The sequence below is a fragment of the Rhinolophus hipposideros genome (assembly GCF_964194185.1).
Source record: "Rhinolophus hipposideros genome assembly, chromosome: 16".
Lineage (NCBI taxonomy): Eukaryota > Metazoa > Chordata > Mammalia > Chiroptera > Rhinolophidae > Rhinolophus > Rhinolophus hipposideros.
The window spans coordinates 58,505,299-58,529,897 of record NC_138062.1 but is presented as its reverse complement, the minus strand read 5'-3'; the positions used below and the strand labels follow the sequence as shown (position 1 = coordinate 58,529,897).

Sequence of the window (24,599 nt, the reverse complement as noted above, 5' to 3'; positions counted from 1 at the left end):
ATTTTCCACAATGGCTCCTTTAAATGGTCTCAGCTTCTCCTTTTCATTATTTAAAAAAGAAAAACTAATCACCTGGAACGGGAAGAAAGTTTGAGCTCCGCTGCCGGCGGGCACTGGGGAGCCACGGAAAGCTCTAAAGCTGGGGGAGGTCCCAGTTAGTGCAGATTCCAAAGGTTTCTTGGGGATGAGGAGGCGGGACTAGCGGGGTGGGGGGGGTCACCCGCAGAAGTGAGGGATGGTGGAGCTCCAGGGACTGGGGGAGAGAGTCCAACACTTCACCGCCCGAGGCCAGACAGTGGGTGCAGATCCCGCTCCCCCTATGTCGCGCCAGGACCCGGATGTGCAGCGCGCGGAGCTCTCGGGCCGCTGAGGCTGCACCGCGCTGCGCTACAAGACGCCGCATTGCACGCACTGGCGGCCACTGCGCTGGGGTAATCGTCTCTTCCCCAACACCGCCCATGGAGGGCGTCTTTGCACGCACCTGGAGGCCTCCTTACATGGAAGGCCTTGGCACCTGGCTGCATTGTGCTCGCCATCTCCTAACCTTCCCTCCCGAGACAGGACTCAGCACCCGCCCCAACCTGTGCCGGGCTCGTGCCCCTTTAAGAAGCCAGACGCCGCCAGGGCTGGGAATGGTTGCCGCGAGCGGGGAGGGGGGGGGGACAGAGGAGGGGGCGGGAGGGGCGGTGTCGGGCCGCCGATTGGCCGAGGCCCGGGCGGCGGCCACGCGCGCCTGCGCGGCGCGCATCAGCGCGCGACGTCGGGGGGAGGTGGGCGCGTGGGTGCTAATTGGCCGCGGCGGCGGCCCCGCCTACGAGTGGAGGGCGGTCACGTGACGCGACGGCTGGGGGCTCCCGGCGCGGGGGACGCTGGTGGCCAAGATGGCGGCGGAGCTGGTGGAGGCCAAAGTGAGTGAGCCGCGGCGGCGCCGGCCGGGGCGGGCGGGCGAGGGGGCGGGGGCCAGGCGGCCGGCCGAGGTCTGCGCCTTCCGCCCGGGGCCCCACAGCGCAGCCCGCCCGCGGTTCGCCGCCCGGTCCCCTCGCCTGCCCCCGGGGCTCCGAGTGCGGGCGGGGGGCGGGGAGGCCGGGGGCGGGGTCCCCAAACCTCACCCCAGTCTTTGCTCCGGAGGTCGGCTCCTGGAGTTGAGGCGGGGTTCCCCCACCAGCCGGAGCAGTTGGGGTCTGGAGCTCCCTAAACACGGGCCGAGCCTCCCAGCTCTCGGACAGTGTGATGGGCTGGACGGTCGTCTCCTCCTCCCGAGCTGGGGTCTGTGCTCTTTGGCCCGGGGGAGTGTCTTCGCCTCCCTGCCCCCCATGGCTCAGAGAGCTGGCATCTGAGTCTCAGCCTCTCCGCCCGCGGGCCAGGCTGCGGTGGGCGACTCCCTGCTCAGACCCTTCTGCCACCGCTTCCACAATCCGGGGTGATGAACCGGGATCCTGAACCGCCCGCAGACATAGCGTGTCCTCTCGGCGTGTGCGCCTCAGGCTGGAGTTAGGGGCCCAGGCGGGCTCCCGCGTGGGTCCCGGAGCCCCGCCCCCTCCCGACGCCCTCTCTCCCCCCGAGTGTGCGCGGTGTTAATTGAGCTTGCTCTCCCCCCTGGGATGGCGCCCTGACCCCTGTTCTCGGTCCACAGCCTTCCTACCACCCTTCTCTCCGTCTTGAACCCCTCAGGACAGCATCTGTGAGGCTTTGGACTCTGCCTCTGGGGGCTCTAAACTCTACCCTTGCAGTTATCAGCCCTGTTTCCAAACCTTCGCGGCTTCCCTGTACTCCTAGTATAGCATGAGAATAGCATAGCATCAGATCAGGCGCCCTCCCCACACAGCCCCCAGAACCCCTACTTTACGTCCATTTATGCACCCAGTTCTGGCTCCTGAACCTGCACCCCGCTTCTGCTGTTCTCCTTTGTTGATCTTGGGAGGGTCCCAAGTGGTTCCGGGGTAGGTCTCTTTTTGTAGGGTCGCTCCTGTTGCTTCTCCCCATATTCCAGTTTGGGGTCCAGGTTCCACATCCCATAGATGCCATCCCCTCTCTTAGCTTGGGGCCCCTTTGCCTCTCTTGGGACTGAGCTGGAGCATTCCCATCCCAGGGAGGTACCTTCTCGCCGATACCTCCCAGGTCAGACTCCAGAACCCTTGCCTAGGCAAGACTAGGGTTCTCCCCTTCCTGCCTAAGAGGTTTACTAAAAGCTGATGATCCCAGGGAAGTGGGGCCTTGGTTCTTCACAGAACCGGGGCACTGTCCCCTTCCCTGCTTCTGGTCTCTGCTCCCCAAGGTTCTGACCTGTACATGTTTTCTTTCTCTGGCTCCTCCCTCTTCTTACGTCTCCATTCCCTTACCGCTGGGACCTAAGATGCAGCCTTCTAGGTTCTGTGGTTGTAGGATATTACCCTCCCTTCACTCCAGAGTGCTCCCCCTGCCCCATACCTATACGACACACACTGGTGCCTTTCTCCAGGGTTTGGAGAACTTGAGACTTGCCCTAGAGATGTGGAAGTCTGGACTCTGCAAGCCCAAGGTGACAGCCTGCAGGCCTGAAGTCCCTGGAGCCCTGAAATTTAAGCTCCTCCTGGGGCCATCAATGTGATTCTGGGTCCCCGCCCCCACCCCAGCCAGAGGGTAGGGTCTGAAGTCTTTTATACCTTCCAGGGCTTTGAAATATGATCTGATGAACTCTACTTGACCCTCCGATGGCTGCCCCCCTCACTCCCATTAAATCAAGTGGACCCTTTTTTCAAATTCTCTAAAACCAGAGCCAAACTTCCTTTTAGGTGAGCTTGAGACTTAGCACCACTTGCTCCATCCCAGGGAGCCTTCTTTTTCCTTCAGTCTTTTGCTGTCACCATGGAGTGCCTGCCATGTAATTGAAATGTTTGTCTCTTTTAGGCGCTTTCCCACCCTCTCATATTAACAGCTGGAGATTTTCCTTTTGGGGTGCAAAGTGGCCTGATCTGGGGGGAAATGAGGGGGGCTTGTTGATAAACTTGGAAAACTGAGACCCTTCACCGGAGTCCCCTGAGAGGTGTTGGGGAGGAGGGGTTGGCCGGTCAACTGCTGAGACACTGTGTAGCATTTGTGGCGATCTCCTATTTCCTGGAGAGAAGGGCCTTAACTTTTCTCTGTGCTCATGCTGGAGAGAGGTTAAATTAAGCTAAACTAAGCCCAGCTTCTCTATCCAAGTTGATGCTCCTCCATCCAGGGTGATGTCTCTCCACTGGGCTCCCCACAAGCCTGGAGTTGCAGACTCTGGAAGCCGTTGGGGCCTGGTGCTGTTTATAAACACAGATCTGAGGGGTAGGCGGGTCAGGATGAAGCCTCGCAGCAGGAAGTGATCTGCCGAGCAAGTGCTTGGGGTTTCTTCCTGAGTGCTGGTGCCCCCCTCACCCCCCTTCCCCAGTGTCAAGGGCAGGCTCCTCAGTGGTGGCAGCTGCTGGGAAATCTGAGTCGTGAGCATATGGCAGCTTGAGGGGTGTGCCCCAGGATGCGGGTGTAGCAGCTTGGGCTGTCCAGCCTGGTGGACAGGGCTAGGCCTGGCAGGAGCAGGGGGCTCCCAGGGAGGGGATGAAGTGTCATGGGCAGACTCGAAAAGGCCAAGCCCACCTGCCTGTGTCTCCATGGCGTGTAGTCAGCTTCCACATGACAGCGCCTCTCCCCTCACAGGCCTTGGGCCTCTTCCAGAAGAAACATCTTGTCTGCAAGCCTTTTTTCTCTGCTCAAGGTGGGAAGTCAGGCCGAGGGAGGTTAAGCCTCTCTGTTTTCAAAGCATTCCAGACTCTTTGAGGGCTAGCAGACTGCTTAGGTCCCTAGGCAGGGGGTGTGCTGGGGAGTGAGAGCCCTCCAGGCCCCCAGGCAGCTGGATGTGAGTGGAAGATGCCCTTAGGAGCCTGATGGACCCAGGTCCAAATGCCAGCCCTGCTACTGACACACAGAGAGGCCTTCTGGCAGCCATTTCCCTCTCAGAGCCTCAGTTTTCTTACCTGCATAATGGGCACGTGTGCTTGTGAGCTTGGTGACTGTGAAATACCCTTGTGGTGCTTGGCACATGGTAGACACCCCATGTCTGTAGTGCACGAGCTGGAAAAGGCTCCCCCTTGGGGTTTTGCAGGCAGGACTGAACAGTCCCTTCTGCCGTCTGCAGGCGTCTGGTGTTGCACAGCTAGAAGGAATCGTAGAGAGTATCCACCTTGCTCCTAAAGTGCAGAGAGGCCTCACAGCGGGCCCGGGGTCATCTGGGACACCAGGACAGAATTTGGATTTGAACCCAGGTCCTCCTGAGTCACCGGGCCGCTGTCAGACTCCACGCCTCACCCCTAAACAGCTAGGAAACGGGAAACACCAGAACCTCCTGGCATTAAGGCTGCTACGTAAACCCTGGCAGGGTTCCCACCCACCTCCGACCGTCAGACTTTCTCAAGCTGAGTTGAAGCGATTTATAGGTTTCGTTGGGTGCTGTCCTGCCCCACACTCGCCAGCTTTCCATTGCCACTCTTGTCACTTGCACTGTGTTTCCCCCATTTCCCCTGGAAGTGTCTTTCCCACCACATTTCATTCATCCCAGGCCAGCTCAGGGATCAGTGTGGGTGGCCCCGAACCCCTGCTGGCCCATCCTTCAAGGATAACTTCGCTTATGAAGCACATTGGGGAGCCCTCACTCCCCTTGGTGTCCCAGAGTTTCACGGAAGGCAGGCCACCGCCAGTCAGCCCCAAAGAAAACATCGGGATCAACTGAGCTCTTGTGTTTGGTTTGATTTAGTTGGAAGGACCCTGCCAGACCTCATTCATCACTTTGCCACAGCTCAATTAACAGCCTCTCCAGCTGTCGGATTCCCAGAGCCTTCCCCTCAGACCCATGGTTCTTAATTGGGGCTGATCCTGCCCCCAGGGGACACGGGGGGGATGTCTGGGGACATTTGTGATTTTCACGACTGCAATTTGGGGATGCTCCTGACATCAGTGGGCAGGGGCCAGGCTTGCTGCTCAGCCCCCCACAGTGCCCCAGACAGCCGCACTAATCCAGCCCCCATGTCCACAGTGCCCTGGTGAAGAAAGTCTGCTGGAATGGTCAGCGGGCATTTTGATGGCCCCCACAGTGTGCAGCTCCAGGTCGATGCCAAGGGCAGTGTAGTAAAGAGCAACCGCCCGGCGTCAGATGCGAGCCTGGGTTTAAATGGTGGCTGTAACGTGGAGCTCACACCACCCAGACAGGCGTGTTTTAAGGGTCCGTTAAGTATATAATCACACGTCCAGCTCGGTTTCCGGCAGGTGATTTGTATTAAGTAAGTTGTGGCTACCATTCTCTCGAGCAGGGGTGTCCAAACTGCGGCCCGCGGGCCAACTGCGGCCCACGATCCATTGTTAATTGGCCCGCAGCAAATTCCAAAAAAAATATATTTAGTTTACTTAAATAAACCCGGTGAGGCAATACGTACTTCACCTCGAGTGAGTGGCCCGGCTGTTTGTGTATTTTACTGCGTATGGCCCTTGGTAAAAAACGTTGAAAAAAGTTTGGACACCCCTGCTCTAGACCGAAGGGAAAACATGTCCGTGGCTGACGTTGGTTGAGCACTCACTCTGCTTTACATGAGTTACTTCATCTGGTTCTTCCCATGTCCCGATGAGGTAGATCCTGTCATCCTCCCCGATGAAGAGACTGAGGGTCAGAGAGGCCATCGGTGTCCTCTGTTAGGGAGTGGCTGAAGTTGTGTATGGGTAAAGCAAGATTCCCAGTTCCTACTCTGGGGATGCTTTCAGGCTTGAAGATGGGAAAATAGAACCTAAAATAGAAGGTGCGTGTGGGGGGAGGTAGTCAGAGGAACTTTTGCTGCGTTGGCGATGCTGAGGAAGGTTGGAGGAGGAGGAGGGCAGCCCGGCTGAGCTGGGAGGGAGCTTCACATAAATGGCGAGCCGGCAGTGGAGGTGGCACCAATCCCAGGCCAATGGGACTGGTGCTGAAGCTACATTCTCCTGGGTCCCCCCACCACCCGCCAGCCAGAATGAAGGGGGCTTCAGGGTGGGACTGGGTGGTGGCTGATGGGGCCTCATTTCACTGACTCTGATGTTTCAGAGTCCAGAATGATCTTTGTAATAGGGAGACCAGCTTCCTGGTCCAGCTTTCCAGGAAGCTTTAGGAAAGCTCCACACCCCATTTGCCGCCTCTCCCTCTGAGCCCATGTGTCTGGGGTTGCTCTTCACAGAACATGGTGATGAGTTTCCGAGTCTCCGATCTTCAGATGCTCTTGGGTTTTGTGGGCCGGAGTAAGAGCGGACTTAAACACGAACTTGTCACCCGGGCCCTCCAGCTGGTCCAATTTGACTGTAGCCCTGAGCTGTTCAAGAAGATCAAGGAGCTCTACGAGACGCGTTACGCCAAGAAGAGCTCGGAGCCTGTCCCCCAGCCCCACCGGCCCCTGGACCCCCTGACCATGCACTCGACCTATGACCGGGCCGGCACGGTGCCCAGGACTCCTCTCACAGGCCCCAACATTGACTACCCCGTGCTCTATGGAAAGTACTTAAATGGACTCGGACGGTTGCCCGCCAAGACCCTCAAGCCAGAAGTGCGCCTCGTGAAGCTGCCCTTCTTTAACATGCTGGATGAGCTGCTGAAGCCCACTGAGCTGGGTGAGTGCCGCCTTCCCCGGGGCCCCACCTTCCATGTTTTCCTCCTGCCTACGGCTGGCCATGCAACTGACCCGGAACACTTTCTGGGGAGCAGCAAGGTCCCAGGGGTAGCAGAGGTCTTATCCCCCCCAGAAACGACAGGGGCTCCCTTTGGGTCTTTAGCTTAATGACCTGGTGCCGTGTAATAAATTGCCCCAAATTCCAGCAGCTTAAAACAACCGAGGGGCTCAGTTTCCAAGGATTACAAGTCTGGAATGACCTAGCTGGGTGGTTGTGACTCCGTCTTTCATAAGGTCACAGTCAAGGTGTCAGCCGGGGCTCATCTGAAGTCTGGACTGGGGCTGGAGGGGCTGCTTACGCATGTGGTTGCTGGCCGTTGACCAGAAACCCCAGTTCTTACCACGTGGGCCTCATAGACTACTTGAGTGTTCTCACAGGGTGGCAGCCTGGCTCGCTTCCCCTGGAACCAGGGACTCAGGTGGGGTGGAAGCCTTGGGCCTTTTTATAACCTGAGCTTGTAAGTGGCATATCTTTGCTTCCGCCATAATCCACTGGTTACACAGACCATCTTTGGCACAGTGTGGCTGGACCACCAGGAAAAGGGTTTACGGGGGGCTACCTGAGAGGCTGGCTGTTATGTTCACTCCCTGGGACAAAGGGCTAGAAGGTGGATCTCATCTGCCCTCTTCCCCCACCCCCTCCGCCAAAAGGCTCGCTTTCTAGTCGGCGGCCCTCAAGAGGAACCTTCGGCAGCGGGTTCCGGCCAGTCCACGTGGGCCACTGGACAGGGCTGGAGGGGATAATGCCAGGGCCCTGTGGCTCCTCTCTGTGCTCGTTGTTCTGTCCCCCATGTTGATGGTGTGCCTGCTGTGTGACAGGCCTGCCTAGTCCTTGGTCCTTGATGACAGGGCTGGGGGTGGGTGGCAGCCTGGTGGCAGTCTCAGATGGTGCCCGAGCTCAGGCTGGGAAAGGCTGAGCAGCCTCGGCTTCCTGGGCCTCCAGGGCTCTAAGTGGAAGGCCACAGGCCTCTTGTCCCTGAGCTCCTGGAGACCCCTCCGGTTGTCTCCCTGTCTCTTAAATCTCCCTTCCCCCATTCATTCATTCAGTTTATTCTTTCACTCACTCATTCACTTGCTCGCTCATTTCACAGTATGTATTTGAGCGCCTGCTGGGTGGGAGCCCCCGACCCCAGGACCTAGCAGAGAGCAGCCAAAGCCCGCACCGCCCTGTGGAGGTTTCCTTCTCAGCGTGCCCAGCCACCTGCGTCCCATCATCTGCATCTCCTGCTCAACACCCTCCCCCAACACACACATTTTTACCCAGCCCCTGCTGCACGCTGGGCTCGGGCCCTGGTCAGGAGTTGGTCCCTGTGTGCTGTGGCAGACGTCGCGGTCCCTCCACACCCTCGCCCATCATGCCCCTGGCTGCGCTTTTCACTCCCTCCCATCCTGCTGACCCAGCGTCCTGCCTTGCTCAGCCAGGGGGCCCCTCTCTGCATGCAGACTTGAGCTTGCGCCTCGTGCCAGCCGCCCCCCTTTGTCCTGCCTTAAGTAGGGGAAGAAGAGTGGGGGTGCAGCTGCCTCTCTCCTCCTATATAGCCCTTGGGCTTTGTGAAGTTGGGCCGAAGGGGCTGTGATTCTAGGGGAGGCTGCAGGAGATGAGGAAGGAGTTGCTGGTGGTGCCAGGCCTGAATCTGAGGCCCTCCCCTGCTTTCTCCCTGGCTAGCCCCCAGGTGGAGAGCAGGTGGGTCCAGCAGTACCTGTCGTGGGGTTGACCTGGCAGTACTGGAGACCCAAGGCCCCTTCCTGAGTTCCGCCGGGATGACTTCCTGTCTCTGCTCCCCCAACCTCTTTCCAGATACTGGAACCCATCTCCCTCCACACCGTTGGGTTCTCTAGGAGGCTTTGGGCGGGAGGGGCCCCAGGACTGGCTGGCTCACTGGTTCTGAAGGTCAAGCTGACGTTTCAGAGTCCAGAATGATCTTTGTAATAGGGAGGCCAAGTTTTCACTGGGAAGCCACAGGCAGGCTTGTCACAGGGCGGGAGACGGGGCTGGAGGTGACTTTGAACTCAGGGACGGCGGGTGGCCTCCCTTCCCCTGCCTGGACCATGGGTTTCCTTCCTGCACAGTGAGCGTGCAGTCGCTTCCACCCCACAATGCATCGCTTTGCCCAGAGCCCCCAGGGACCCTGGTCACCTGATCTCCGGGAGTCTGCTCCCCTGTCTACACCAGGAATTACTCTGCTGGCGGCTCAGAACAAAGAGGCTGACCCCGCCCTGCCCCCACTCCCATCCACTTGTCGCCCTTGCTCCAGGGTGTACCTCTTCTCTGGGACTCCTGTTCTCTTGGGGACCCCTGAGGGCTGCCCAGCTTTCTAGGGAGAGGCCTTACCAAGCACAGGCCCTGACCCTGAAGCTGTCTGGGCCGCTGTGTTCCAGGACCAGCGGTTCTGTCTGCCTACCTTGAACCCTGGGTGCCTTTTCATGTGAATTCTGTGAATTCTGCCACCCTGGCCTTGCCCAAGAGCCACGTCAGGAGGCTGTGGCTTGGCCAGCTTCCCTTTCCCCCTTGCCATGACCCGCCGACCATACCGAGGCTCAGACACTCTGGTCTGTTCCCCCAGAAGAGCCGCTGGCTGGCTCTCGGATGGAGCCTGCGCCACAAGGACAGGGGACATAAATCACACGGAGTGGAGTGTCGGGTGGGGGAGGGGAGGGGAATAATAGAGCCACAGACCAGAGCTGGAAGGACCCTAGGAGACAGATGATCTGCTCCGGTGGCGTGGGGGCTGGCACCCAGAAAGGTCAGAAAACTGGCCCAAGGTCATACAGCATCCTGAGGAAGAGGCTCTGGGACCCCATGCTCAGCCGCCTTCCCCATTTTGAACTCTCCCCGCACCGTGGGTGCCTGTACCCCTGCAGGGAGACACCTGTTCTCAACCACACAAAGGTTCTGGGCCCCAGGCCTCCTTTCTGCGTGAGGAGCCTGGCCATGCTCCCCTTCCCAGCGAGGACGGGGGCTGGCAGTCAGGCATGCCCGGGCCAGGGGCACTTGCTTCTAGACTGCAGCAGAGTTCAGTGGGGCCAGGAAAATGGTCCTGGGTCAAGCTGCTTTAGCTTGGGGTTCACTGGGCATCTTATGGCCTGAGGGTCCTCCAGCTCAGCCACGTGGGGTGTCAGTGGCCAGAGTCCGACTAGGGAGGCCCAGGCCTCCTCGTCAGTGTTGGAGGAGTGGCCATCATGAGACTTGTGGGCGGAAGGAAGGAAACGGGTTGACCTGGTACAGCGCTGCTTCGAGAGGCATCCTGTGGTCAGTGCCTTGTGGTGTGGGGTCACTCAGCCTGTCCCCACTGCTGCCCTGTGTCTTGACAACTCCAGAAACCTACCCCCCCCCCCCACTTCTCCACATGCTTCCTAGAGGTGGGCAGCACCGAGGGGGTTGAGAGCTGCTGGTCTGGTGCCTGCCACGTTGTTCAGGGCACACAGATGTCCTTCACTCAGTCTCTGAACCCTTTGGCTGGCATTGCCTGAGCAACAAGCTAGGTAGTGCGATCCCTGGCCTGGCACATTTTGCCAGGAAGCTGCCCTGGAGGTGATTAAACAGTGCCAGGTGAGGAATACTCTCATCGGAGAATGCAGGTTTTTAGGGAGGCTGGTCAGTACCAGGAGCCCCTTATTATGCATTTGTGGGGAGGTTGCAGTCAGGAAAGCTTCGTGGAGGTGGCATTCCCATCCAGACCTGAGGGCTGAGAAGCAATAAACTGGACAAAGAAGAGTGAGAAAGGGAGTGTGTTCTAGCCAGAGGCTGAGCAGTGAGAGAGGGCTTGTGAATGGAGGCCATTGTGACCAGAGTGTGGTGTGGCACGGGGGAGGGAGGGAGGGAAGGAGAGCAGAGGCCAGAAAGTGTGAGAAGATTGAGTGGGGACTGACTGGACTGTCCTGAGGGCTTTGGAGCAGCTGAAGGTCCGTGAGCTTTTCCAGGTCTTGTTTTCTCAAGTGCGTTCTGAGGCAGGTGTGATCCCTCAGGTGCAGTAGCCTGCTGTCGCCCCACCAGGTGTGGTACATACCCCGGCCCATCCCGTGTCCTGGGAGCCCAGATAGTCATAGGACATCCCGAGTCCCAGGCTGCCAGCAGACAGGCTCAGGCCAGGGGGCAGGGAGACCAGTCCCATCCAGTGGACTTCTTCATAGTACCTTTTCTTTTCATTTAAACTCTTGTAAAATCACGTGTTCATCATAGAAGATACAGGGTAATAGCTGAGAAACCAGCTGTGCCCGCCTCCCCCCACGGCCCCACCATCAGTTTGGGCTTGTTGTTGCCGCCTTTGTTTTCTGGTGGTGCGATCCTACAGAGGCGGGGCTGTACCTGACTGCTGTTTTATCCCCTCCCCAGCTTCTTGTGAGCAGCTGCTCAGGTCCTTAAACGTTCTTTGCTGGTGGCAGTTTGCAAGGTTGCCTGGCAGCCCGGGATGGGGATGTGCAGGCCCTCTTTGTCGGCAGTGTATCCGATCTAGCTCGGACGGTTCCCAGAATTCCCGCTCCCTGGAGGACCCTGGAGCAGGGGCTCCCCTGCCTTTAGTCCCGAGGGGCTTGGAGGCCCGTGGGTGTACGCGGGGGCTGGAGAGCCGTGTATCCATGGGCCACCCAGCTTACAGCATTGCAGGTGATGACAGAAGTACTTTTTGGTTATGTTGGTGTCTGCAACGACCTAAAGACACCGGACATTACATTGATTCTTAGGAGGTAAAGTTTTGGAAAAGAAATGGAATAGGAAAGAGGTGGGGAGCATCAGAATTGCTGGGGTGGCGGATATAGTTTTTAAATCAAGATGCTCAGGGAAGGCTTATCATTCTGATGGCATTTGCACAGACTTAAAAGATACCAGGGCGGTAGAGTTCCTTGGGGGAGGAATGTTCCGGAAGAGGGGGTGGCACATGCAAAGGCCCCAAAGCAGGATGGACTTGGTAGGTGGAGAGCATGATGTGGAGGCCAGGATGGCTGCTGTGGAATGAAGGCCACAGGAATGAGGACAGAGTGTCCCCTGAGTCTGGATTCGGCAGACGGTGAGCCCTGGAAGCCTAGAGACCAGCAGATCTGTGTACTGACCACATGGGCCGTGGGAGAGGGGCTGCATTAGGTGCCAGCGGAATTGGCCAAGGGCAAATATATGGTGATGGAAGGAGAACTGGCTGGGTGGTGAGCACATACTGTGAGATACAGATAACATATTACAGAATTGTACACCTGAAACCTGTATAAATTTACTAATAATTATCATCCCAATAAACTTTAATTAAAAAAAAAAAAAGTTGGCCAAGGGCGTGGCTAGAGGTGGGTTCTGCAAGAGTCATGGATGCTGCTCACGTGCGAGCCCTGAACAGCTGAAGGTGGAGCTGGCGAAGGCTCAGGTGTAGGAGACCCCCACCCCCAGCCCCCAATGGTATGGGTGTGCCTTGTGCCAGCTGAGGTGACAGCTCGCCTCCCGCTGGCCACCTGGCTTCCTGGAAGATCCCTCAGCTCCCCTGGGCCAATGACAGTGGAGAATGGGAATGGGAAATGCATCTCCTCCCCGCGGCTGCCTCGCCTAGAAGGAGAAGCCCTCCAGGGGACGGACCCTCGCTTTTGGGCCCACACCTGCTTGCCCGCCTTTCTAGCACTGTTTCTGTTGGCAGTGGGTAGCTCTGGAGCAAACTGCTGCAGTCCCTTCCCGTGCTGCCCGGGGGACACTGTGGGGTTGGGGGGGGGCTGTTACCTTTGACCTCCCACCCAGCTGAGATACCGTGAGGCCCCCTCTCCCCATAAATAATTGTTCCCAGGCTCTTTGCGCAGGTTTGGGTGTGTCTGCAGGTGGCCTGCGAGCCTTCCCCTCCCCAATTAGGTGGCCCTCCTCAGGGGCCCAGCCAGGACTCTGCAGGGACCGACCAGCTGGGTCCTCAGCAAACAAGCATGAATCGGCAGTAGTGAGGCGATCCCAGCAAGCACCTTAGTGAGCCCCAGCAACAGACCTGGCTGTATACCCCAAAAAGTGGGTTCTGTGCACAGAAGGCACCCAGGCTTGGGCCAGGATGGGGGTACGTGGCCCCTCAAAGCTGGGGTGCAAACCCAGGCAGTCTTGCTTCTGAGCCAGAAGTGGTTTTAAATTCAAATCTCATTTTCTTATTAAATAGGTTACCTGTTGTGGAAGTTTGGAATTCAGAAGGTTCTAAGGCAGGGCTTGGCCAACTTGGGTGGGGACCAACCCCCACTGACGGCCTGTTCTAAACTAAGTTTTACTGGTGTGTGGCCACACCCATCTGCGCACTTACTGTCTCTGATATAAGGCAGAGTGGGGACATCAAGGCAGAGACCATGTGGCTCAAAACCAAAAATATTTACACTCCGGCCCTTTATAGGAACAGTCTGCCCACTGCTGCTCTAAGGGGTTCGCAGTGTAAATAAAGCAAGCTCTTTCTTCTCTCCCAACAACTCTGAGGCTGCGACTGTGGCCGATTCTCGCACCCCATCCCCCAGAGTCCTTTGTACAGATAAGCAAAAGTGCACTTGCACAGACCCCCTTTCTCCACTTAGTTGCACAAGTAGCAGCGTGTTAAACACACTACTCTGCACCTGCTGTTTTCACTTAACCAAAACAGCTTGCGAATCACTCCTTATCAGAATGCAAGGAGCTTTTCGTTCTTCGTGATCTGTTTTCACAGTTACATAGTATTCCTTTGTGCAGGGTCCTGGAGCATATCTTAACCAGACCACAGTGGCGGGCATTAGATGGTTAATGGTCTTTCTGCTGATCGAAAGCGTTCTGAGTAGAATATGCTCCTGGGCGTTCGTCAGCCTGTATGTGTGCGCATGTCTGCACTGATGGGCACATGCTCACCGGCTGCCCCAGAACAGCTGTGCGAGGTGGGGCCGGAGTTCTGGCTGGTGTGTTACAGACCTGGAGAAGGCAGGCTCGCCTGAGGGCACACAGCCTCTCCCTGCTGCATCCTCCCCGCCCAGCGCAGCTCCTCTCCCCTAGCTGAGCAGTTCTGTCTTCCTGAATAAACCCCTGAACCACGCAGGGATGAGAAGGCTACTGCTCTGAGAGTTGCCCTCAGTGGCGGGTATTGGGGGGGGTAAGTGGATAGTGGTCCCTGAACCACAGGCTCAGAAGGGGCGGCTCCTCCCTCACCTCATCCCTGGTGGCTCCACCTGGGTGGCACCCAGCCTGCCATTTCCTGCTTCCCAACCTGTAGAGCGCTGGCTGGGCAGTAGAAATGACCATGACCATGGTCGGTGCCCTCGCCGGGAACCAGACGTGACCCTGACCCCATGTTTGTCTTCAGTTCCACAGAATAACGAGAAGCTTCAGGAGAGCCCGTGCATCTTTGCGTTGACGCCCAGACAGGTGGAGCTGATCCGGAACTCCAGGTGTGCTGGGTGCTACCCTCTGCTGACCTCCATGGCCAGGGAGAGGGCGGGGGTGGGGTCCAACCGCCTAAGAGAGCCTTCAGCCAGGTCCAGTGTAGACCCTGCACTTGTCAGGGGCACCCCCACCCCACCCCGCACAGGGGGCCATGTGCACAGTCTGAACACTCACCACTTTTGACCTGCAGCTCTGAGAGGAGGCCGTGTTCCCCTTTACCAGGGTCTACGCACCTTAGCACTGTGGACGTCAGGGCTGGGCCGTTCTCTGTGGGAGGCCGTCCCGGGCACTGGGGGGTGTGGGGCAGCATTCCGGGTCCCCAACCCCTCAGTGCCAGGAGCACCCCTAGTTGTGACAAGTACAGATGTCCCCAGACGTGGCTAGTGTCCCCTGGGGCAGAGTCGCCTGTGTGGGGACACTGGGCTGTGTCCAGGGCTCTGACTACTCTCTGAGGCTCTCCATGTCCGGGAGAAATGGCAGTTAACCCCTGGAGCAGCTGCTTATTGTGGCACTTGGCACATGCCAGCCCTGTACCTATCAGCTCACTTAATGTCCACACCAAACCCCCACTGTCCGCAGAAGGGAGGTCATTGGCCTGAGTCACCAAGTAAATGGCAGGAGAATGTTCTTGGTGGCACCTAGTGGCCTTCGGTTGCCGAGGGAGGTAGCAGGTTAGGCCGTCTGGCCGGCCCAGGAGAGACGAGTGTCACCCTGGCTGAAGGGCCTGCGTGGCAGCTGGGTGTGCTTTTTCCACCTCGTTGACATCACTTCCTTTCCTTCCCTGTGGTTCCCTTGGCGCACAGAGAACTGCAGCCTGGGGTCAAGGCCGTGCAGGTCGTCCTAAGGTAAGCCCAGGTGTGCCTGGACCCCACGGGGCCCTTTGGCTCCTCCTCCCACCCTGAGTGGCTACAGCCCTGCCATACCCCACCCAAGGGCGTCACAGGCCCCTCCCTTCTGACAGCCCCTCTCAGGTTCCCAGCTATAGGTGGACTGCCCCTCTCTTCTTTTTGCTGGCTGTCTTTGGCTGTGCACGTACTATGTCCATCCCCACCAGGGCCAGACACCGGGTCCCTGAGGCCCCCATGTACAGCCCAGCATTGGCCAGAAATGACCAGAAATGGCCCATGGTTACCATTGTCATTGCAGAATCTGCTACTCAGACACCAGCGGCCCTCAGGAGGACCAGTACCCACCCAATATCGCTGTGAAAGTCAACCACAGCTACTGTTCGGTCCCGGTGAGCAGGGTCCCCGGGCAGCTTTGGACCTGTTTGGGGGGGTGTGGGGTGTGGAGGGAGGAGCAGGGACGCGGATCATCTGCAGTGGCTGAGCCGCTCTCTGCTCCCAGGGTTACTACCCCTCAAATAAACCTGGAGTGGAGCCCAAGAGGCCCTGCCGCCCCATCAACCTCACCCACCTCATGTACCTGTCCTCGGCCACCAACCGCATCACTGTCACCTGGGGGAACTATGGCAAGGTGAGTGGGGCGGTGCTGCCTGCTTGCCCGCCATGTTGGCCATGCTGCCTGCTCCCCAGCTCTGCTCACCCTGCCCAGCCCCTGCTGGGCCCTGACACCTCTCCCCCCTCTGCCCCCTCTGCCCCCAGAGTTACTCGGTGGCCTTGTACTTGGTGCGGCAGCTGACCTCCTCAGAGCTGCTGCAGAGGTTGAAAACCATCGGGGTCAAGCATCCGGAGCTGTGCAAGGCGCTGGGTGAGCACTGTGGGGCCTTCCCTGGACTTACAGGGCTGGCGCCAGCTCTCACTGCTGACCTGCCTCTGCGGGGGCCTTGTCGCCTGTGGGGGACACCCACACGGAACCTGTCAGCTTGAGGTGGTCTCTAGGGGACGCTAACGGAGCGGGGAGCCAGAGGCAGGGCGCTGAGGTGCGCTCAGGCTCACAGACGTGCTGCGGGTCACAGCAGGGGGTGCTGAGCATGGGGGGCTTGTTTGGAGCCTCGGAGAGGAAGACCCCAGGTGATGGATGAGTGTTCTAGGCAGAGGCTTCTGGCTGCTGTGCAGGGAAAGGGACAGGCAGGGTCAGGGGCACGGAGGGCGGGAGCAGAGGGCAGGTTCGTGAGTGGAGGCTCGTGGTGATGGATGACAACGGTCTGACCAGAAATGGTCATTTTTTTTCTTTTTTGTACTTTTTAACAGTCAAAAAAGGGAGCGGAGGGGGGACGTAGAGCATTAAAACACACCACCAAGACTGGCAGACAGAGCCAGTCGTGTCTCTTCCAGTGCCCTCGCACCAGGGCCACGCAGCTGTTCCTCAGGAATTCCTCTACTTGGCGGCTGTGTGGCCTCGGGCAAGTTGATGGCTCTCTCTGGTCATTGGGAGGCCTTCATGGGGTGACTTCTGACCCTGTCTGACCAGTGGGACACTGAAGTGCAGAATGGCCGAGTTAGGGCTCTGGTGACCCCAGGGCCTCGGCCTGTGTACCACGCCCCACTGCCTCTCTTTTTCCTCAAAGAGCCCTTTCTTCACCACCACCCCCCGCCCCCGCCACCTGCCTGTCTCCCTGTAGAGACAATGGCCAACTTGACCAGAGTGTCTGTTGAGCAGGGCCAGGGCTTGGCATGGGGACTGGGCAGGGCTCATCCAGGCACCAGCAGCCCACAGGGTGGGGGGAGGGCACCTGGAGGCCTGGCCTGACCCCTCAGTGGTGAGCCAGGGGCCCTGCAGTGCTGTGAGCTATAGGGGTATATGTGGCAGCCAGGGCCCCTGCTGGGGCAGGTGGCCAGGTTTCCTCTCTGAAGGAAGCCCCTGCCTTCCTTTCCACAGCCAGCCCCAGGCTGGGCAGCATCACCACTGGGACTTCTGGTAACAACCTCAAAGTCCTGTTCTTTGTCTCACTTGAACCCTTCCTGTTGCACATGCCTTGTTTCTGTCAGGGGAGGAGCCAGGTCTTGCTTCAAAACCCAATGCACACCACATCCATTCTTTTTGATGCCATGGCTTCTGCGCCCTTCATTAGCACTTGTTAGCTAGAGAGGGGAAGCATGGGGTGGAAATTCATACTAAGACGTGAATGGCTAGGGTGGGGACAAACCTGCATGCTCACCCTCACCGCCAGCCCAGTGGGAAAAGAGAGGAGGCTTCCTGGAGGAAGGGATGCAGGAGTCGGGGTCGGGGGGGGGGGGCAATTCCGGCTCCAAGCAGGGCGGCCTCCACTCTGCAGGGCCCAGGGTCAGTTTGTCCTGAGAGGGGGTTTAACTGCCTGTACCTCTGAGCTTTGTCTGCCGGTCTCCCTGCCTTGAACAAAACAACCTATGGGAACCGGGAAGGCGGGACACTGAGCGCCCCCTGCGGGCCGTCCCAGGGCTGCGCTGGGTTCATTTCCTTCCAGACTTTCTTCCAGCGTTGAGTTCAGTTGAGAAGGGAGCCTTGCGTGTTGTGAGCAAGTTTCCATGTTGCGGGTGGCTTTGGTAGGCCCTGCCGCCTTATCTTAATTAAGAAGTAACGCTTGATTGTGTAAGGGGAGCCATACTGGTGGGTTTGCTCCTTCCCTTGCAGGGTTTGTGGTGGGCGTGTTGGTGCTTCCTCGTGGGGACTGTCTCAGAGCAGGGCTGTGCCTCACTGCCCGCCGAAGCTTCGGGGCGGTTTCCATCAGAATTAACAGGCACATTGAATAGCCCTGTTGGATCTGTGTGTTGCCTGGATGTTTCCAAAAAGTCCTGTGGGTTGGGAAAAGTCCCCGCAGGGTGGGCTTGCTGGGGGTTTGGCCCGCCTAGTGGGTGCACCCAGGTTATTGTCAGAAATGCCTGTGGCCACTGCCCAGGGCTTTTTTTCCAGGCGGGTGATGAAGAAAACCCGCCTCTCAGTGCAGCCCTGCAGCACCTCTCTTCTCCCCACTTCTCCACAGTCAAAGAGAAGCTGCGCCTAGACCCCGACAGTGAGATCGCCACCACCGGCGTGCGGGTCTCCCTCATCTGCCCAGTGAGTTGGTGTGCCAGCCCCCCTCACTTTCGCATTAGTGGGGTCCCCCTGGGGTGGGCAGCACCGGGCCAGAGGCCTGCTCATGCCCTGTCCCCTGCAGCTGGTGAAGATGCGGCTGTCGGTACCCTGCCGGGCGGAGACCTGCGCCCATCTGCAGTGCTTCGACGCCGTCTTCTACCTCCAGATGAATGAGAAGAAGCCCACCTGGCTATGCCCGGTGTGCGACAAGCCAGCCCCCTACGACCAGCTGATCATTGATGGGTGAGCGGTCAGGACATGGGGACCGCACCGCCTTCTAGGCTGCGCTGGGCTCCGCCTCTCACCTCTCTTGGCCTCTGTGGGATGAGCAGCAGAGCCATGCAACTGCCAGGCCTCTGTGCCTTTGGCAGCACTGAAAATCCGGGTGATAACCGGGCAGATGTCCCTGTAGGACTTCTCAGGGCCTTTGCTGTGTGGGTGGCCCAGGAAGGCCACTGCTCCTTTGTGACCTTGTGTTCTTAGTCTGTTCTTTCCCACATAACACGGGGACCTGAGAACCCCTGGCCTCGAGGCCGTTGCACAATTCAGGGTGTTACTTTCTCAGTTGCATTCAGCACAACCTTAGTGATGCCCTCCGTGTGGAAAGGTGAAAAGTACACAGGTGTCCCCCAAATTCTGCTCATGTCCCACTTCTCCCTTTCTAGGTGGCACTGGTGTGTGGCCAGGCTGTCCTCTGGCCTAACCAGCAGGCCCTCCCCACGCCCCGGGGACAAGGGGAAAAAGGCCATTCTCCCCAAAAGGGAAACTTTGCTCAGGTCTTAGGTTTCCAGAAACCGAGCCCAGCACCTGACTGAGCAGCTCCTGCCAGGCGCCAGCCACACCCACTCGTGTCCCCAGAGCTGGGCGGGGGCAGGGAGAGGCAGTGGCCCAGGCAGGAGCTGGTGTGCAGGCGGCCACCTCTGGACCCGCCAGCCCTTGAAGGCCAAGTTGCGCAGCTTGCGGCGGGGTGGGGGGGTGTGTGCATGATGAGGACAGGAACGACCCCCGGCCTACGTGCTGGGCGCAGATTTGTTCCCACGTTCCAGTGAGTGTCTCTGGGCACCGTGCTCAGGGTCTTGCCAAGCCCTCCCTCCCCACTATATCGGGAGGTGGGCCTTGATCGTCCCCACCTAACAGATGAGGAAACTGAGGCTCAGAGGGGACAGCTGCCTGCCCTGGGACCTTCCCCCCATCCCTCAGGTAGCCAGGCCAGGACTTAAATCCAGGTCTGGCCAACTCTGAACCTGGGTGCCCTCCCTGGAGGGGCCGAGCCACAACCCCCTACGCTTTCCAGCCTCCGGGTGGTGTGAGGAGGCCCCTGGGGCCGGGCATGAGGGCTGGGCCTGAATGGCCGCTCTGTTCCCAGCCTGGCAGCTGTGCTGCCCAGCGCCAGCCTCCCCTCACCCCTCCCCACCCCAATAGGCCTAGAGTGGGTCACTCAGTCTCAAGTGGTGGTAACTCTGAGAGCACCAGGGACAAATGGGAATGGGGATGGGAATGGTGGCGCTACCCCACACAGACCACGATCCCAGCAAACCCGTGGGGCCTGGATGTAGCCAGGCAGACTTTCTGGAGGAAGTGTGCTTTGATTTGTATATTTATTTCTCAAGGCTCTGCCACCTTGTCCCGAGCCCTGAGCGGGGTCATCCATAGATCTGTAAAAGTACTGTGTCCCAGACCCTACCTTCAGGGAACTCCCACCTGAACACGATGGGGGAGGGCGACTGAGCCAGACCCATATATTCTATTGCTCAGGCTCCACCTGGAGGAGGAAGAGGAGCTGTAGGGTGGGGCTTTGGAGGGTGAGTAGGAGTTTCCAGGTAGAGAAGTGCGTGGCAGTCAAAGCTGTGTTCACACCAGGGTGACCCTGGGGTGGTGGGTCTGTGAGCATGACAATGGAGGGGAGGCCTTCGGGTGGGGGCCCGTCAGCCCCAGAAGGTGTCTTGGGCAAGACAGCCTCTGTCCTGTGTGACTGTGACCAAAGTGGTCAAAGTGACCTGCAGGCAGGTCCATCTTTGACACTGAACAAATGCTGGGGGCCATGGTGGCCCCATCGCCACTGCAGCACGTGTGTTCCCTACACCAGGCGTGGCCTGGCCTGGGCATTAGTTATTCCTCCGGTCCTCCCGGCTGCTGGAGATGGTGGGTGCTGTGCCACCTCATCCTACGATGGGGAGACCGAGGCCTGTGGTCAGGAAGTGACAGGGGGCAGGACTGGAACCCAGACCTGCTACTTCCTGGCTTTGTGGCCTCAAGGAGCTCACTCCGCCTCCCTGAGCTAAGTTCCTTCGTTTCTAAAATGGGCCTGGCTGGCAGTACCTCAGTAGAATGGTGCCAGGGCCAGAGCAGGCCGCATGGGGCCTGGCTTGCCACGGGCATGCTCTGGGAGATGCTGTTTTCTGTATGGGAGTCAGGAGGCCCCACTTCTCTCTACTCTACCCCTCGGGGGCTTTGAGTAGCATGCACCTGCCCTTGAGCCTCAGTTTCTCATCTGTAAAAATGGGGGCAGCACAGAATCGGGCTGGATAGGCAGGACTGTCCTACTGCCCCCCAAGCCCTGTGCTCTCAGGCTGTTGGAGGGAGGACTACCCACTGTGCCATGAGTGGGCAGCTGCAGCTCCTCACAGCAACTTGGCAGAGCCTCTTGGGGGCCATGTGTGCAGGCCCCGTACAGCAGAGACCGGGCCACCCCCTCCAGGACCTCAGGCCACCAGGCCCTGGCTGCTGCTGTCCTGAAGCCACTTTTGCCAAGAAGGGAATGGCCTAGTGACCATCCCATTGGAGTCCAAGGGAGCGGGGAGGGGAGCTTGCCTAGGAATCAGCCCCCCTGCTCCCCCCACCCCAGGCTCCTCTCCAAGATCCTGAGTGAGTGTGAGGACGCCGATGAGATTGAGTACCTGGTGGACGGTTCATGGTGCCCGATCCGTGCGGAGAAGGAGCGCAGCTGCAGCCCCCAGTGCCCTATCCTCGTGCTCGGTGAGTCCCGACCCAGGCCCCCGACTGCCCATGGTATGGCCCAATCCCTGTTCTGGCGGCTTGGCAATTTCTGAGTTTGACTCTGTCCTGCTGTGTGGCATTATTATGTAAAACACAGCCATCCCGGTGGAGCCCATCCCCCCCACACCCCGCCCCCCAGGTGGGGCAGGCTGGGGCTCAAGACTGCGCTAGAGGCGGCATGCAGTTATTGAGTGCCTGCTGTGTGCAGGGCCCTGCATCGCGTGCTCCCAGCGTCAGGGTGCCTACGCACTACCAGGCAGACGTGACGTCGCCGGGTTCCCCCTGCCACCTCGATTTCCCCCCTCTAGGCCAGCAGCCTTCCTGAGCATCTGTCCCTGTCACCCTCAGGTACCTCGGACACCAACGGGCTCCTATCCACTCCTAATGTCAATGGCGGCGGTAGCAGTGTGCTTGGGGGCTCCGGCAGCGGGGGCGGCACGGTGGGCAGTGTGGAAAATGGGAAGCCAGGAGCTGACGTGGTGGACCTCACACTGGACAGCTCTTCATCGTCAGAGGAAGAGGAGGAGGAGGATGACGAAGAGGAGGAGGATGACGAGGGCCCCAGGCCCAAGCGCCGCTGCCCCTTCCCAAAGGGCCTGGTGTCGGCCTGCTGACCGCTTGCCACCACCCACCGGCCGGACACTCGACTTTCCTGGTGCTCACCACGCGGAGGGGCGCAGGCGGGCCTAGGGGTGCAGAGGGAGGAGTGAGTTTTCTTTTTGTTTTTATTGTTCATATGGTTTTTCCACCCCTTTTCCTGGCTCCTGGCACCTGTACCTCTGGACTCTCCTATCGGAGGATTAAAAAGTAAAATGACAAAAAAAAAAAAGGGTACAAAAAAAGAAAATTGAAACAAACAAAAAAATCAGACTCAAAAAAAATGAGGCAAGCCACCCACCCACACAGCTGCTCCTCCCTCCAGAGTCGAAGCCCTGAAGAGGGGCGGGCGGGACCCAGGACACTGCCCCCTCCCTGACGCCCCGCCTCTTCCGATGACCATTCCAGCTGGTGCAGAGGGACCTGGGGTTGGTGGGGGTGGCAGGGAGGACTGACCCACAGGCTCCCTGGTGGCAGCCATGACTTGGACATTCGTCTGTTCCTTTGCTTTTCTTCTCTTTTGCGAACGTGTCCTCTCGCCCAGAGACCCTGGAGCGTGCCGCTGAGCAGCGAGCGTTTTAGCCAAGAAGCCATGGAGTGGGTTGGGGCAGGGAGGGGGGCGGGGGGGGGGGCGCAGCGGTCGGTCGGGGTGTGGGCGGGCTGGGGAGGGTTTAGCCACAGATGTGTTGTATTTTTTGAAAGTGCAATAACTTGGTATTTTGAAGACCCAGCATGTGGCCAGGACCCCCAGCGGCAGGTGGGGTCCCAGGGTGCTGCACCGTGTGGCGTGGGGGGGTTCTCAGTTTTCTAGCCAGCTACCTCGGTAACTCCAATTCAGGTTAACTTCCCTACGGAACAGCGCAGATGTCCACAGGTGCCGCCACCGCTGGGAGGACGGCCACCTCCGAGGGGCAGCAGGGACTTTCACCCCTTCCTCTTGATTTGAGGTGGTTCCTTCTCCCTCTTCTTGCTCTTGGGTTTCCCAACGGGTACGAGGCCTGCCCGGCACCCCTCCCCTGGGAGCCTCACTCTCGTCTTCCAACAGGACTGGGCTGGGGACAGCCCTTAAGCTGCCCCCTTGGCCTCGGAGGTCCAGCAGCCATGGGGGCTTCCACAGCCGCCCCACATGCCTCCAGGGACTCGCAGCTGGGTGCCCAGCCCTCCAGAGGCCACGCTGGCTTCTCCAGACCACCTCTGCCCGCCCTTCTGTCTTGCTTTTTTCCTTCCTCGTCCTTCCCCGCCTCCCCCACAGCTCCAGAATAATTTTCCTTTGTATAAACAGAACTCTTGTTAGTCAGGAAGCAATATCATTTCAGGTCTAAAGACTAAAGGGACGTAAATCTGGTTGAGGGCAAATTCAGTTTTACTGTATAAACTTGGTTGCGCAGTCCGGCACCCCTCCATCTGCACTGGCAGCTGAGGGCCGCTGTTTTCTAATATTTGTATTCTAATTTAATTGTTTTTAAAAAACACAAATAAAATGGTCAAGGTGAAGCCACTACGGCGTCAGCTTCTCTGTATGTCAGGGTGTCAGCTGGGGGTGAGGGGACCAAAGGACCACTACTTTGCCCTATCCACAGTTCTCTTTCCCTTTTGTTGTGTGACATTCAGGATTCAAAAGGTGCTGCATTTGGTCAAATGAGGAACATTTAACTTTGAACTGCCAGGCCCAGTGTCCATCTGCTGGGCTATACAAGGCATTCCAGCTCCTAAAAAGATGCTCAATACCAGGTCACCATGGAAATGCAAATCACGACCACTAGGAGGGCTAGAATCCAAAAGACAGTGAGTGACAAGTGCTGGCAAGGATGGGGAGGAGCTGGGACCCTCCTGCACACCGGGTGGGAATGGAAGATGGGGCACTGCTGTGGAAGCAGTCTGGCAGTTTCAAACAGTTAAGCACGGAGTTACCACGTGACCCACAATTCCACGCTAGGTATCTCCCCCAAGGGAAATGAAAACCTACATTCACATGAAATATTCATGTACAAATATTCACAGCAGCATTACAGTAGCCAAAAGGCGGGAACAGGCCCAGTGTCCATCAACTGAAGAATGTGTAAAACGTGGTTCATCCATGCACCGGAATATTACTCAGCCGTGAAAAGGAATGAAGCACCGACACGCTACGTGGGAGGACCTTGAGCTCAGTGACAGAAGCCAGACACAAGGCCACACGGTGTGATTCCATTTATATGACATATCCAGAACAAGCAAATCCACAGAGATACAAAGGGCATTTGTGGTGTCAGGCTGGGGGAGAGAGATGGGGAATGACTACTGATGGGGATGGGGCTTCTTTTGGGGGTGATGGAATATTCTGGAAATAGTGATGACAGCTGCACAGCTCTTCCAATATGCTAACACCATTGGTTTTGCAAAGGTGAATTCTGTATGAATGATAGATATCTCACTTAAAAAACAAAGCCTCTCCCTCATTTGAGGACGTGGGAGCGTGAGTGAAGAGACTGCGTGCATGAGCTGAGAGGCTGCCGAACCTGGTTCCATCGCTGTCCTGATCAGAAAACTCTGGTCTCCCTTGTGGCTGGTTCAGGTCCCCTTGGTGTCTGGCTGTGGAACTGCTGGCCCCCAACCTCCACCCAGCCTGAATTGGAGGCCTGGGTTCCCGTGTCTGCAGCCATGTGACAACATGAGCAGACAGGTGAGTGACCTTGCCGCTTAGGGAGGACGCCCAGAGCTGTCACCCCAAATCCCCACCACTTGGTGGTGTTTCCTGCCAGGGGCTGGGCCAGGCCCAATTCCCTGTGGCTGCCAAGAGCCCACTTCACAGAGCCCGCCTGTCCTCTCCCAGGCTGTGACCACTGGTCATCCTCGGACACCCACCTACTCCGGACCCTGCTGACTGGACTCCGAATGGAGGACAGGAGGGAGGACTCTCCCCAGGTTCCTGGAAGTGGTTGTTTGGTGACCCCAACCCAGAGACGGGGGCTGCAGCCCACGACCCCCTCCCCAGTGAGTAGGCCCCAGCCTGACGTCCTGGGGATGAGGGGAGCAGTCAGCTCAGATCCTTG

General features: G+C 58.4%; 1 protein-coding gene across 1 annotated transcript; it reads left to right on the top strand.

The window, feature by feature from the left end:
* Positions 1 to 801: 801 nt before the first annotated feature.
* PIAS4 (protein inhibitor of activated STAT 4) lies at positions 802 to 23,064 on the top strand. Its single transcript, XM_081077495.1, has 11 exons — positions 802 to 908; positions 6,195 to 6,621; positions 13,940 to 14,024; positions 14,823 to 14,864; positions 15,166 to 15,256; positions 15,367 to 15,495; positions 15,624 to 15,729; positions 17,882 to 17,955; positions 18,056 to 18,216; positions 20,819 to 20,949; positions 21,319 to 23,064. Exons 1-11 carry the CDS (start codon positions 882 to 884, stop codon positions 21,582 to 21,584), a joined length of 1,539 nt encoding a protein of 512 aa, XP_080933621.1. The 5' UTR covers positions 802 to 881; the 3' UTR covers positions 21,585 to 23,064.
* The last annotated feature ends 1,535 nt before the right edge of the window (positions 23,065 to 24,599 follow it).